We start from the raw sequence: 15,828 nt of genomic DNA, 5'->3' as shown, positions 1-15,828 counted from the left end.
CTTTTGGCTGTCCGCCTCACTGAATGTCAGACCAAAGTAGTCCTTCTCCAGGAGGTTGAGGTGCTCACACACCTTGTCCAGCAGGGCCTGTCCTTTGCAGTGCTTCTGCAGAAACACAGACACACGTGTCATTCACGTGTCATTCAAGGGTCAAATCAAGGGTCAGGAGATTTCTGACCATGTGACCTGGCCTCACTGATTAAAGCATAACGACACCGCATGGTTTTGTTGACGTGCATACATTTGTATTCTTGGAAGTGTATTGAGAGTGTCATGTAACTGCAAATGTATCAATCAACACAACAGAATGCGTCTCTCTCCCCAACCAGATAGGGAAGCCATCTTGACACCAGCTGCTATCTGTTGCTGTCTACAGGCTAGAACAGTTCTGCCCTTGAGTGCTGTGTTACAGTCAGAATTGATCAAATACTTGACAGGGAAAATGAACACTGAATTGTAGGAAGATTGCTTTCTGCATGATAAGCGGTCTGAGCAAACAGTGCAATATCCAATGCCACTCAACCCTATCCAAATGGTTCATCTTCTTGTCACATTCCTGTGAAGGACAGACCGAAGAAGTGTGCAAATGTAGTTATCAAAGCTACTCAGATGTCAAAAGGAGAGAGACAACTGATGGGATGGCACTTTAGCAAATCATTCTAGCGATGATATACAGTACCTTGATGTAACTTTAACAAATAGAGGGGAAAAAACTATTGTGTAAATTCAAGAAGACATTCACGCATAAAAAAAAAACATTACTCTGACTCCATCAGAGTAACATGGTGCCCCGGTATTTCAATCCCAGAGTCCAGACTATGGGTGGAGGATGCTGCTGCACACACGCACTCACGCGCACACTTTTCCCTGGAGTACGTAGCTAGTGAGCTGTGTGTGTGAACTGTGCATGCTGCTCTCCGGGCGTCTGTGCGGCTCAGAGCTTTCCCTGGAGCCTGGTTTCCGCGGTGACAGGGAGACAGAGCAAGCCGTTGCCAGGGAAACAGATGCAGATGTGTGCACCATCCCTCTAGTTTTTGGTTCCTTATTATCTCAAGGCCAGAGCTAGGAGGAGTTTTAGTATTCAGTATTTATTAGGATCCCCAGTAGCTGCTGCCAGTCCTGGGAGTGTGTCTTTTGGCTCATTAGGATTGAAAAGATTGTGGGATAATACTCTGGAAGCACTTATGAACTCTCCCCGTCTCATTCAACACAGTCCCCATGGCAAGGTTGTAGAGAGAAGATGTAGATATGGATGTAGGGTCTGTCGGAGTGGACAGTATGGCATAAAGATGAGCTATTAAAAAGATACATTCCGGGCATGTTAAGGATCTTAATATGCCGGTGACTAAGACACTGAGGTGTTTGTCCATGGACACTCCCTTTCACGGTGTAATTACTTCAACTCCACCTTGCCAACTTCCTCACAAGTGTTTTCCCTCAAAAGAAGCACAGGAGAAAGTAACACATTTAAACTATTGGCAAAGAGTACAAACAAACTCATTGTCAGAGTCACAGAGTATTCTACAAAACATATGGCGCCAGAAATAGCACCATTCTGCACAATAACACAGTGCAGCTCATCCATGCATGGCCTGATAGAGTATGCACTAGTGAGCTGAAGGAAGGGGTGAGGGAAGTATGGGAGTGTGCGGCCCCCTCTCCCCCTGCAGCCCCTGGGGTGCCAGAGCCAAGCAGTCATGACGAGACGGACTAATTAACCCTTGGATGGGGCACCTCCTCCAGTGAGAGTTGTCACAAAGTGGTGCCTGTCTTTCCTTAACACTATTATTATCAACTCCTGGAGCATGGAGGAGGTTTGATAGGACTGGCTTGACATTCCAACCCACCACTTAAACACCGGAAGGGGGTCGGAGGCAAGCCGGGAGCGAGGTAAGGGTTTTGGATAAACACTGTACTGCAGCAGCTTGTTATGTCAATATGATGAGTAAAATGGGGCGGGGGGGGGGGGGTCGATATGTACATCATTCTGTAGTAATGAATGGAAATACAAAGGGAAGCAAAGGACAATACATTGCATAAAGGCTTTGGTAATCATAATTTGAAGTTTTATGTCTAGTGTTGAGAGCAGCAAAAGGTTTGAGAGTGGCTTGAAAGTATTTGTTTACCTATTTTTGCAATTTTTTATTTTGAGAAAGGTTGGTGAAAGCGAGGCTAATGTTCTTGAGATTCTTACATCAGAGACACAGACACACGCACACACCTTTGCATGAAATTAAGTATCATAAGGGCAGCTCACGATAACACAATATTCTATTTTCTGCTTGACTTCACCTGGGTCGCAATGTAATGAGTATAGATTTCCCATTGTTCTGTCACTGGGTTTTGTTGAGGGATTTTATGTGGCAGAAAGGGAGATATCCTCTGACCCTCAAAGTGTACAGTATTTCTGCTCTGCCATGTTGTATATTTATGTCTAGGAGGGGCCCTGGAAGAGGGGAGCGAGGGCAGTGGGGTGTGGCAAAGCCTGCCTTCCTGGCTGACACTAGCTGCTTTTTTTCCTACATGCACTAGCATTGCTTTCAATTGTATTTGGTTGCACAAAACACTGTCCGCGGGAAGCCAGAAGTTAAATACAATTGCATTTCAACTTACTTGGGCAGGACGGTTGGTCTTTCTGAAGTGGGGTCATTTGAGACAAAACATCTAAACAATCGTATTACGACATAGACTTTCCAAACATGGGTCTGTTGTAGACCCACTTCATCTCTGCTTACCTCATGTCAGGCTATACAGGGGGAGGTTGAGACAACATATCTAAACGGTCGTATTATAACTTGGGGGGGGGGGGGGACTTTTATTTGGAGATGGGATAAGCAGAGGGGAAGTGGGTCTACAACAGACCCACGTTTGAAAAGTATTTTTAAATAATACGATTTTGTCTCTAATCCCCCCTCGTCATAATGGCCAACCGTCCTGCCCACCGGCACAGAAAGTTGAAATGGAATTGTATTTAACATCTGGCTTCTCGGTGGACTGTTTTTGTGCAACCAAATACAACTAAAAGTAACACTAGTGTACTGTATGTAAATACATCCGCATTGCTAAAAGGTAGGCTGGTACAGATTAGCCAGGGAGAGGATACTGACTACAGTGACCATTCTCTACCAGAATGAAGACATGTCTTGTTTGATGATGAAGCTGTAATAACAGCCACTGTAAGCGAGAGAGCCTGCTTTTCCTTCACTATATTCTCTGTGTCACTAATCCTAATGATTGGAATGTGTGTCTGTGGCAGAGAATGGTATAACCTTGCCCCACGGAGAGCTCCCAATATGACACCCTGTCTGTCATCTGCTTTACGCCGGCCTTATCTGCACTCTGCAGCGCCATAACATAATCACAACAAAGACATAACGTCCGAAAGTGAAGAAACTAGTCGCATCTGCTGGTAAAACCACACAAACATATTTTGACTGGTTCCTTCCAGGACTTGGAAATGTAGCCTGCAATAGTAAAACATAGCACTGCTCTGGAGGGAGGTTCCTTACCTCAATCCCCGCCTCATAGTCAGAGGTGTCCAGTAGGGTGACCTTGAAGGGAACAGTCTTTGGCCGTTTGGAAGTCTTCTGGGGGGACTTGGGGGTCTTGCATGGGGTGGTCTTCTCTGACACGTCGTCTGTTTCCCTGTGGTCGTCGATCAGTTTGGAGTCCTGGTCCTACATAGGGGCGTTACATAGTCACAGGTGAAATTCTAAGTCAATTAATGATGTCAATTATAATTACGACTTTAAAAAACATGAGCTGGCACACACCCAGAAACATTAGTTTGTGTGGAGGTGCTGACTAACAATAAACTATAAACTATCAAAAGAAAGAAAGTCGCACACTCCATATATAAACTCCCAGAAATGTAATGGGTATTTATCAACGTTTCAGCATCACCCTGAGGAAGGCACAGTGATGCCGAAACGTTGGTAAATACCCATTAAATTGCTGGGAGTTTATATAATGGAATGTGCGACTTTCTTTACTTTGATAGTTTACATTATAATTATGACATCACTGAATGTGTGTAAATGTCTGTCAATGGTTGATGTAGGACGAAGATTACACGTGATCTCACCAGAAAAAACACAAGGCCCTAATTATAGTGTAGATTGAACTTCCTGTGCTCTCCTACGTACCTGTTTAGCCATCTTGCCGTCTGAAGCAGAGTCTTGCATGCCTGCTGCTGCCCCCTTCTGCTGGGAGGACACTTCTGCTGCGTTCTTCACCTCTGACTCAGGGCCAGGCTCTGTTGGCATAGCAACCTCTCTTTAACCTAAAAAAAACACACAAAAAATACATTATAGTTTCATTCATTCATTAAAACAAAGCAAAGTGACCTGCATGAAACAAAAATAGAGTTTTCCAAACAGTATGCAAGTAGGTGCCTGTACCAACTGGGTATTTCTCAGGCAGCCGCGATGGCAAGGTATGACATCGCAAAATTACATTACAAAATGCCATAGGTTAATGTGATTCAGCTCTTTGGTGGTAGCAGTTATTCTCTGGCCTCCAGAGCCATATACAACAAACAGAGGCTGCAACAGATAAACAGTGCTGCAGAACGCCACCATCGTTCTGCTTCCTGCAGTGACTGTCTGCTAAAAACCACCTTGTCATCAAGGACATTCACTTCATTTAAGACATCTCTCATTCAGGTAATCATCTTCTACTTAGGCAAGCAGTGCTTCAGCAGTTGAGACGATGCAATCACCAGAAAAAGTCTTGCAATTCATTTAGCTGCATGCAAGATTGTGGACTGAATATTGTTCGCTCTGGGAGCCGCTGGTACTTTCAATCGAGTTATGATTGTGAGCATGTAGAATTAAACAGTGAGATATCCTCGCTAAAGAGTAATGGTAGTGGTCATTACTAGGGCTGTGGCGTCATGACATTTTATCAGCTTGTCATTCAAAATGGCTGCTAAAGGTGTTAATGAACATAAACACGTTTAGCATCTCCAGGCCTCCGCGCATACCAGCAGCTGATGCACGCCTTTGGAACATCTACATTTCAAAAAGTCCAATCAATCAATTCAACATACACCATCACAATGAATCTTTATTGAAAGCAGGTCTAAAGAAACACTATGATATGATGAAAATGTATTTCAGATGAACAGAACAGGCGTACTAAATGTTATCTGACTATGTGAAATGCCATGGGCTGTATGCTAGTTCATTTAGCAGACCAGATGTGCTGGTCTCCTGCGCAATTATTTAATAAAATAGAAAGGATATTTTGAGTGTAAAAGGGATCATTTGAAACAGGTCCTATAGGGTAGATGTATTTGGCAACTTTAGTTGCGAATGATACAAAACCTTAGAATGTCTAAGAAATCCAAACGTATATGGGCTGTATGATGCATGAGGCTATTGATGACTTGAAGAAAAAAAAACGCAAAAAAAAGCTTGCGCTCCGTCCCTTGTCTCAGGCTGCACACGCTGTTCTCTCATCAAGTGATCATATTTTCACCCATCAGACTATTCTCAATTTAATCTTGTCTTTACTAATATTTCAAATCAGTTTTGATTTAGAATGGCCCAAAATCAAAATGGGCAGGAACAGGGTTAGGGTAAAAAAAAAGAAATGTAATCCGTATGCACTCGAATAGCGAATGGAGGCCGCTTTCCCGTTTGATTTCAATCATGCTGAGCTGTGATTAACATTAGCAGCTGAGAAATAAATATCGTAGCAGCTGGGATCCCTCTCTTGTTAGTGGCAACCATCAAAACTCTGCTTCACACGGGATTGCATATGGAAATGTCTGGGTTAATAATACACTTATTTTTCACTCCATCCATCAACCACTGTTTGAGGAGCATGCAGCCTCTCCCTGCGCAACAGGTGATATTCCACCCAAACTGTATACCGTGGGGTTATCCAACCCTGTTCCTGCAGCCAAACCAAGTGAAATCTGTTCGGGAACATCGATATCAACATCTTTTCACAACAAAACACATTTCATTAAACTGTTGAGAGCACCTCTCTCTGCATAATGGAGAAAGGAATGAAGGAGAGAGAACAGGAGATGGAAACACACAGTGGTGAGATATTCTGTAGCTAAAAAGGTCATGTGTCAGCTTATTAATTATGAAAATACAAAAAATGCCCTATTACTAGGCTTTCAAAATCAAATACAAATTCACTATAATTGTAGGCTAATTCTGTAAGCTGCCCTGCACAATTAATGAACCAACAGCATTGTTTAATGGTTTTCTGCCATGCTTAATATGTGGTAGGCTTTTAGACTTTATACAACAGGTGGGTCTAATGCGGATTGGATAAAAGCACATTCCGCCTCCCGAGTGGCGCAATAGCTGCCACTAGAGATCCTTGTTCGAGTCCAGGCTCTGTCACAGCCGGCCGCGACCGGGAGACCTATGGGGAGGCGCACAATTGGCCCAGAGTCGTTAGGGGAGGGTTTGGCTGGCAGGGATGTCCATGTCCCATCACGCTCTGGCAACTCCTGTGGCGGGCCGGGCGCATGCACGCTGACAAGGTCGCCAGGTGTACGGTGTTTCCTCTGACACATTGGGTTAAGGCCACATCCAGGTTAAGGCCAAACATTCCCTCATTGTGAAAAGTAACTAAGGTCTGGGTGAAGCGGGCATTGTGTCAAGAAGCCGTGAGGATTGGTTGGGTTGTGTTTAAGAGGACGCAAGGCTCTCGACCTTTGCCTCTCCCGAGTCCGTACGGGAGTTACAGTGATGGGACAAGACTGTAACTACCAATTGGAAACTAACCCTTTTTCTCCCCAATCTCAGAAAGAAAAAAATATTTTTAAAAAGTGCATTCCAAAACTTAACACTGGCTAAATCTATGACATTAAAATGCCCATTTACTCTGTTCCATCTGATTGCGCAATACATTGTCTCATCAGCCCAGCCAGGCAATTTATAAACTTGATTTCCACTATAAAAAGCATCTAGACATTATCTCACATTTCCTTTAGACTAACATTTAGTTTTCAACAGCGGAGATTTGTATAAACATTGCTGTCTGTCTGTCCAACATTTGCAACATTAAAATTTTCTCCAGCTGCCCAGCGTTAATGAACTTGTCGGGATGAGACAGACAATCAGGCAACTTTTCTCAGCCAGTCAAAGTCATAAATCCGCATCATTTTTATGGATATATACAAAGAACTATTAATAAAAAACAGGTCAAATGAAATGAAGTGCAGCTAGTTTGTTGTCTTTCCAGCTTCAGTTTCAAGGGATTGTTTTAGTTGTGTTGGCTAGCTCCTCTGAACAACAGTGTCCTGATGAGAGAGGACATTTTCTATGGCAGGCAAAATCAGGGCACCCTTAGTTCATTGTCATGGATGTATGCAAATAAATGTCACTTGAAAGCAGCTTAAACAAACCCAAATGAAGTTACTTTGCTGTTATTCTGACGGCTTTTTGACGTGACAGTATGTTAGCGGTAGTTGACTAGCTAGCAAGCAAGGGATGGCAATGGAACATTTAGAAAGAATGACTGGGTTGTGTCCATTGATACAGAACAAAAAGACTGAACTACTGGGTTAGGTCTCTGGCAACCGAACCAATAGAATGAACAACCAGCCTTAGCAACCCTAGATTTGTATCTATATATTGTGGAAGGATGAAATAGCTTGAATAAATTAATCAAAATAACTGTTTCATGAAAACAAATGTCAATCGTTATTTGAATATGTTGGTAACCTGTATTAAAGTGACAATGACCTCAAAGCTGGTGTTTGGAGGATATATTGGCATGGTTTGCCTCAACTTAGTCGTCTCGGGCCAAACAACACGTGCCAATATATCCTCCAAATACCAGCTTCTATGGCATTATCACTTAAATGTCAGGATTAAATGTCAGTCATTGTTAAAAACTGAGTTTAAATGTATTTGGCTAAGGTGTATGTAAACTTCCGATTTCAACTGTACATACGACATGAGTAAAACAGTAAACATTATTAAAGTGACTAGTGTTCCATTTAAAAAGTGACCAGTGATTCCATGTTTATTTACATAGGGCAGCAGCAGCCTTTAAGGTCGAGGGTTGAGTAACCGGAAGCTGGCTAGTGATGCCTATTTAAATAGTCTGATGGCTGTGTTTCAGTCTCTCGGTCCCAGCTTTGATGCACCTGTACTGACCTCGCCTTCTGGATGATAGCGGGTTGAACAGGCCGTGGCTCGGGTGGTTGATGTCCTTGATGATCTATTTGGCCTTCCTGTGACATCAGGTGCTGTATATGTCATGGAGGGCAGGTATTGTGCCCCCGGTGATGTGTTGGGCAGACCGCACCACCCTCTGGAGAGTCCTGCAGTGCAGTTGCCATACCAGGCAGTGATATAGCAGCGATATAGCCCGATAGGATGCTCTCAATTGTACATCTGTAAAAATGTGTGAGGGTCTTAGGGACCAAGACACATTTCTTCAGCCTCTTCAGGTTGAAGAGTTCAATGTTGCGCCTTTTCAGACTGTCAGTGATGTGTACGCTGGGGAACTTGAAGCTTTTCACCTTCTCCACTGCCGTCCCGTCGATGTGAATAGGGTCGTAATCTCTGTTGTCTCCTGAAGTCCACGACCTACTACTGTTGTGTTGTCTGCAAACTTGATGATTGAGTTGGATGCGTGCATGGCCACGCAGTCATGGGTGAACAATGAGTACAGGAGGGGGCTGAGCACCCACCATTGTGGGGCCCTTGTGTTTAGGATCAGCAAAGTTGAGGTGTTGTTTCCTACCTTCACCACCTGAGGGCGGCCCGTCAGGAAGTCGATGACCCAGTTGCACAGGGCGGTATTCAGACACAAGGCCCCAAGCTTAATGAGGAGCTTGGAGGGTACTATGGTGTTGAAGGCTGAGCTATAGTCAATGAACAGCATTCTTACATAGGTTTTCCTCTTGTCCAGATCGGATAGGGAAGTATGAAGTTCAATGCATCATCGTTAGATGTATTGGGATGGTATGCAAATTGAAGTGGGTCTGGGGTGTCAGGTAAGATGGAGGTGATATGATCCTTAACCAGCCTCTTAAATCACTTCATGATGACAGAAGTGAGTGCTATGGGGTGATAGTTATTTAGTTCAGTTAGCTTTGCTTTCTTGGGAACCTGTAACAATGGTGGACATCTTGAAGCAAGTGGGGACAGCAAACTGGGATAGGGAGAGATTGAATATGTCCGTAAACACTCCAGCCAGCTGTTCTGCGAATGATCTGAGGACGAGGCTAGGGATACCGTCTGAACCGACAGCCTTGTGTTAGTTAACACGCTTAAATGTCTTACTCCCATTGCACACGGAAAATGAGAGCCCACAGACCTTGGGAGTGGATCACATCGGTGGCACTGTGCCATCCTCAAAGCGAGCGAAGAAGGTATTTAGCTTGTCCGGGAGCAGGACGTCAGTGTCCGCGACGTGGCTGGTTTTCCCTTACTAATGTTTTGTACTGTACTGATGTTTTGCCTGTTTGATAGCATTACTGAGGGAATAATTACACTGTTTGTATTCAACCATACACTGTTTGTATTCAACCATAATGCTGCCATCTATCCACGTTTTTTAGTTTGGGTAGGTTTTAATAGTCACAGTGGGAACAACATCCCCTATACACTTCCTGATGAACTCAGTCACCGTGTCCATGTATATCTCAATGTTATTCGTAGAGGCAACCCGGAACATTTCCCAGTCTGTGTGATAAATTCAATCTTGCATGGATTCTGATTGGACAGACCAGCATTGAATAGATCTTAGCACAGGCACTTCCTGTTTGATTCTTGCTATTGGAAGGGAGGTGCAGAATTGAGTTGTGATCTGATTTGCCGAAGAGGCCAGAGGGCTTTGTAGCCATCCCGGAAGGGAGAGTAACAATGGTTGAGTGTTCTTGTAGCGCAAGTACTACAGGCAATGTGTTGATAGAACTTCGCTAGCGTTTTCCTGGAATTTGATTTGTTAAAATCCCCAGCTACAATAAATGCGCCCTCAGGATACATGGTTTCAGTTTGCACAAAGTCCAATGTCGTTTTTTGAGGGCCGTCGAGGTTTTGGCTTGAGGTGGAAAATACATGGCTGTGACTATAACCGAAGATAATTATCTTGGGAGGTAATACGGTCGATTGTGAGACATTCTAGGTCGAGTGAAAAAAAAAAGGACTTGAGTTCCTGTACGTTATCACAACCATACCATGAGTAGTTAATCATGAAACATACACCACTGCCTTTCTTCTTCCCGGAGAGTTCTTTATTCCTGTCTGTGCGATGTACTTAGAACCCAGCTGGCTGTATGGACGTGGACAGTATATCCAGAGAGAGCCAAGATTCAGGGAAACAGAGTGTGTTACAGTCCCTGACATCTCTCTGGAAGGGTGAACATAAGCATGTAAAATACTTGGAAGCGGTGGAGTGTGTGCACGCCTCCTGAGTCGGACTAGAAGTCCACTCTGAATAGCTCTTCTCTGCCGCCAGCGGCATCTTGGATGCTAGCTAAATTGTACAGCCAGCATTTTGTCTATATTGCTGCTGTTGCAATTACCAAATGTTTGGATAAACAAATCATTAAGAAACCATCATGTGATATATGACAGGGTTGGATGTTGCATGCAATTGCGTTTTAATTGCTTTCTATATCGCAGTTGCTATATCAATTGCACCTGCAACAGAAATTGCATCCCAAATTGCTTTGTGTGATACAGACAAGTCACATAAAACTACATTTCCGAAAGGAAACACCAACTAGAAATATGTTTAACCATTTATTTAAGAATGTCTTAGGGACATAGGCTCTGCTCCTTCAGGGTAGCTCACTGCCCAAGCAAAGCATATATAACATTTCCTAAAAGCAGTGAGTGCGGTAAACTACACCAATCTCCAAGCAGGAAAACAGAACCTAACAGGTGGAGGCTGGGGTGGTGATGGGAGAAAAATTAGCAAATGCATACTAGCAGTAGCAGCAAGATGTGTGAGCAGAACCGGTTAGCTTAATAAATGGATCGCAAAATAAGGTAGGGGGATTGCACCAATTAGATTGCTAGTAACAATCTTAGCTGATGTGTCAGCTAAGGCGAGCACTCAGATTATTTCTAAATTGGCTTCGCTTTATGTAGAATTGATATCAATAGTCATACAGTAATACATTTGTTATTCAGGACACCAGAGGGATGGCTTATTTAAATGAATGCAGGAAAGTGAGGTGGTGGATGCCAAAGCACATTATACCTAATAGTATACCTCCTTAATTCCACTCTGTCAAGGTATACACTTTTAGACAGGTATCGGACACAGGGACGCATTCTCCTCTGACACTCTATCTAGAAAAACATGGCTCATCCGAGATGGCAGTATCCCCAATGGAGCCAACCCTGCTGGGGCTACCGTGAGCCAGTCTGATGCCAGCTGTATTCAGTGTCACACTACCTCAGTGGAGATTGTATCTAATCCAATCTCCATCTGACCCCTGCTGCCCTGCTGCCCTCATGGCACAAATCACATCCCCATAATGCACCGTGCGTAAGGTAGATTGGGCCGGTGGGCGGCCGTCATTATCACCAGGGGACAGAGACAGAAACATGACCACTTCTCTCAGGATCAAAGGGACAGACAGAGGCTGAAGGTTTAAGGTAGTGACATACTGTCCATGCAGCAGCGTGCTTAAAGCAGCATGAAGAGACCCATGTGACCGTCCGTCCTCCTCTACGCCATCTCAACCTCCGCTGTCTCATTACTTACAATCACATGGAATCGACAGGCATTAAATCCCCTCCTGTGGGACAAAAGGGCAGTGTGTGTGACTTCTCTGCTTTGCTCTGCTCCAGGGACTAATTCTCCTGGCTGTCTGATCCAGCTGAGTCTCTGTGCCACACTGCTAAATACGTTTTCCCTCCATGGCTGAATCACAGAAATGACTGCAAAGAAGCTCACTCACACACACACACACACACACAGCTCCCTCCTAAATAAAGTGCCTCATAGAGTTACTAATACAAACAGCCACAGAAAGAGAATTATATTTCACTGCAGCACACACACACCATTGTGCAGCAGTAGCAACCTATGGGGGATACCATTCCAATGTAAACAGCCATACATACAGTATGTGTGTCTTTAATATCATCTATCTATTTACGCCTCACTGTCAAGTCTCACCATCTCAGAGCTACTTTGAAATCTCACAAATCAAACATGGGTCTCCGTCTTCCCTTCATGTCGCAAACACATGTCAATAATTTCTCTAACTCAGACACATGCTGACATCTCCTTTGAACATCCTTATGTGGTAAATGACATGAGGGATTCATTTGCAGCTGGGGTTAGGTAGAGAGAACCATGAAGAGGTCTGGCCACCTCTCGGAGCCTGGTTCCCCTCTAGATTTTTTCCTAGGATCCTGCCTTTCTAGAGAGTTTTTCTTTGCCACTGTGCTTCTACATTTGCCTTGCTTGCTCTTTGGGGTTTTAGGCTGTGTATCTGCATAAGCACTTTGTGACTACTGCTGTTGAAAAAGGGCTTCATAAATTCCATTTGATTGATTGATGTTAGCGTGTGTACATTAGCTTTGGAGTTGTTCACATGCACCTCACAACTAAGCCATCCCAGCTCCCATCTCCAGGAATATCTTCCTGGATGCTCAAACAGCCACTGTTATTTCCATTCTACACACAATAACAAGCACCCAAACACTCCATCAACCAACAGGCCTGTTGGCCAGATCAATACCTAGCTGGTATTGGCCCTGCATGATTTAAAGAGGTGTGCAATTCAATATGGCATCGCTTTACTCTGATTGGGTAAGAGGTACAGTATATCAAAAACAGATACCAATCTCTCCCTACCGACTACAAAATGGGAAAAAGACCTTGCAATCACTACGAATATCTATTTCTGGAAACAAATCTCCAATAACATCTTCACCATGACTAACAAGCCCAAAACACAACTTATAGAGTGTGCGATCATGCACAGAGCACATACCGTTATCACTCAACACAAAATGGGATTGATTAACACCGACATCTGTTCACACAACACTCCCGACAACTACTTTCACAGAACCTGGAAATAGAAATAACACAAACTATCCACCCTTTTCGGTCATAGCGTTCCACTCTTCCCATCCCTCTGCCTTCTTGGAAATGTCTCATCAGATCTACCACCCAAACATTATCAGTCCATTTTGAAAATGCCTTAATTAACTACCACAAAAAAAAACAATATTACTCAACCAACTGTATCTTTGTCAATGGCTTAACCTTCTCACAGACCACATCAAAATGGGGAAAAAAGACTAAATTAAAATAATTCATCAAAAACTGAAAACCCCACTCCTCAACTCCTTGCAGCTACCAAAGAGCTGATCCCACCCTAGTGTTGTTTTCTCTAACACACAACTACTACTATTTATTTTCAACTAATATATTATTATTATTCATTTGTACTTACAGTTGAAGTTGGAAGTTTACATACACTTAGGTTGGCGTCATTAAAACTTGTTTTTCAACCACTCCACAGATTTCTTGTTAACAAACCATACTTTTGGCAAGTCGGTTAGGCCATCTACTTTGTACAAGACACAAGTGATTTCTCCAACAATTGTTTACAGACAGAATATTTCACTCATAATTCACTGTATCACAATTCCAGTGGGCCAGAAGTTTACATACACTAAGTTGACTGCCTTTAAACAGCTTGGAAAATTCCAGAATATTATGTCATGGCTTTAGAAGCGTCTGATAGGCTAATTGACATAATTTGAGTCAATTGGAGGTGTGCCTGTGGATGTATTTCAAGGCCTACCTTTGCTTGGCATCATGGGAAAATCAAATGAAATCAGCCAAGACCTCAGAAAAAAAATTGTAGACCTCCACAAGTCTCATTCATCCTTGGGAGCAATTTCCAAATGCCTGAAGGTACCCAGTTCATCTGTACAAACAATAATACGCAAGTATAAACACCATGGGACCACGCTGCCGTCATACCGCTCAGGAAGGAGACGTGTTCTGTCTCCTAGCGATGAATGTACTTTGGTGCGAAAAGTGCAAATCAATACCGGAACAACAGCAAAGGACTTTGTGAAGATGCTGGAAAAAACAGGTACAAAAGTATCTATATCCACGATAAAACGAGTCCTATATTGACATAACCTAATCATACTTTTTGGAGAAATGTCCTCTGGTCTGATAAAACAAAAATAGAACTGTTTGGCCATAATGACCATCGTTATGGTTGGAGGCAAAAGGGGTGGCTTGCAAGCTGAAGAACACCATCACAGGTACAAACGTATCTATATCCACAGTAAAAACGAGTCCTATATCAACATAACCTGAAAGGCCGCTCAGCAAGGAAGAAGCCACTGCTCCAAAACTGCCATAAAAAAGCCAGACTACGGTTTGCAACTGCACATGGGGACAAGATCGTACTTTTTAGAGCAATGTCCTCTGGTCTGATAATGACCATCGTTATGGTTGGAAGAAAAAAGGGGGAGGCTTGCAAGCCGAAGAACACCATCCCAACCGTGAAGCACGGGGGAGGTAGCATCATGTTGTGGTGGTGCTTTGCTGCGGGAGGGACTGCTGCACTTCACAAAATTGATGGCATCATGAGACAGGAAAATTATGTGGATATATTGAAGCAACATCTCAAGACATCAGTCAGGAAGTTAAAGCTTGGTCGCAAATGGGTATTCCAAATGGACAATGACATACTTCCAAAGTTGTGGCAAAATGAATTAAGGACAACAAAGTCAAGGTATTGGAGAGGCCATCATAAAGCCCTGACCTCAATCATATAGAACATTTGTGGGCAGAACTGAAAAAGCATGTGCGAGCAAGGAGGCCTACAAACCCGATTCAGTTACACCAGCTCTGTCAGGAGGAATGGGCCAAAATTCACCCAACTTATTGTGGGAAGCTTGTGGAAGGCTACCCAAAACATTTAACCCAAGTAAAACAATTTTAGGGCAATGCTACCAAATACTAATTGAGTGTACTTCTGACCCACTGGGAATGTGATGAAATAAATAAAAGCTGTGTTAAATCATTCTCTCTACTATTATTCTGACATTTCACATTCTTAAAAAAAAGTGGTGATCCTAACTGACCTAAAACAGGGAATTTTTACTAGGCGTAAATAGCAGGAATTGTGAAAAACAGAATGTAAACTTCTGACTTCAACTGTATTTTTAAAATCTGTATCTAATCAGGTTGACATGACCAAACAAGATTCAACCCCTACAACAATCTTTTACCAAATATACTGCAACACGGTTACTCTTCCCAAAGACAAATGTCGAATTTGTTATTAAAATGGTGTCCAGTCTACCTGTTCAGTTCTGTCCTGTCTAGTCACTTTAATAATGTTTACATATTTTGCATTACTCATCTCATTTGTATGTATTGTATTCTATCCTATTCTACTGTATCTTAGTCTATGCTGCTTTGACATTGCTCGTCCATATATTTATATATTCTTAATTCCATTCATTTACTTAGATGTGTGTATTGTTGTGAAATTGTTTGATATTACTGCACTGTTGTATCTAGAAACACAAGTATTTCGCTACACCCGCAATTACATCTGCAAAACATGTGTATGTGACAATACAATGTGATGCCTGTCCGGTCCTGTCCTGTCCTGTCTACCTGCCCCTACCAGTACCTGTTGAACATTTGTCTTGTTTGCTTGTTTTTGTTTTGTTATTTGTTCTGTTTTTGACTCATATTAGGTGAGTAGGTTAGGACAGGCCAAGCCAGTGTGTGTGTGTATATATATATATATATATATACAGTATATATTATTTTTTATTTTTTATTAGAACCTGAGGAATGAGTTGGTTCTGGATGACAATGTGTTAGGTATGT

At 42.9% G+C, this 15,828-nt stretch overlaps 1 protein-coding gene and 1 pseudogene across 6 annotated transcripts in view; one reads left to right on the top strand and one right to left on the bottom strand.

The window, feature by feature from the left end:
* The window catches only part of LOC115136901 (band 4.1-like protein 1), a 113,881-nt gene that overhangs the window by 40,974 nt on the left and 57,079 nt on the right, over positions 1–15,828 (bottom strand). For 5 of the 6 annotated variants that reach the window (XM_065027332.1, XM_065027317.1, XM_065027310.1 and 2 more), the window contains exons 2-4: positions 4,146–4,282; positions 3,510–3,677; positions 1–105 (exon numbers count right to left, since the gene is read on the bottom strand). In XM_065027332.1, the coding sequence (XP_064883404.1) occupies positions 1–105; positions 3,510–3,677; positions 4,146–4,265 (393 nt within the window). In that variant the 5' untranslated portion in view covers positions 4,266–4,282. The remainder of the gene's footprint in view (positions 106–3,509; positions 3,678–4,145; positions 4,283–15,828) is intronic. The other variant, XM_065027341.1, reaches the window with a different exon arrangement.
* Positions 11,310–15,828, top strand: part of LOC135572913 (general transcription factor II-I repeat domain-containing protein 2A-like) — a 30,814-nt pseudogene continuing 26,295 nt past the window's right edge.

The sequence above is a fragment of the Oncorhynchus nerka genome, linkage group LG2, assembly GCF_034236695.1.
Source record: "Oncorhynchus nerka isolate Pitt River linkage group LG2, Oner_Uvic_2.0, whole genome shotgun sequence".
Classification (NCBI taxonomy): domain Eukaryota; kingdom Metazoa; phylum Chordata; class Actinopteri; order Salmoniformes; family Salmonidae; genus Oncorhynchus; species Oncorhynchus nerka.
This window is presented reverse-complemented; position numbering and strand designations above follow the sequence as displayed.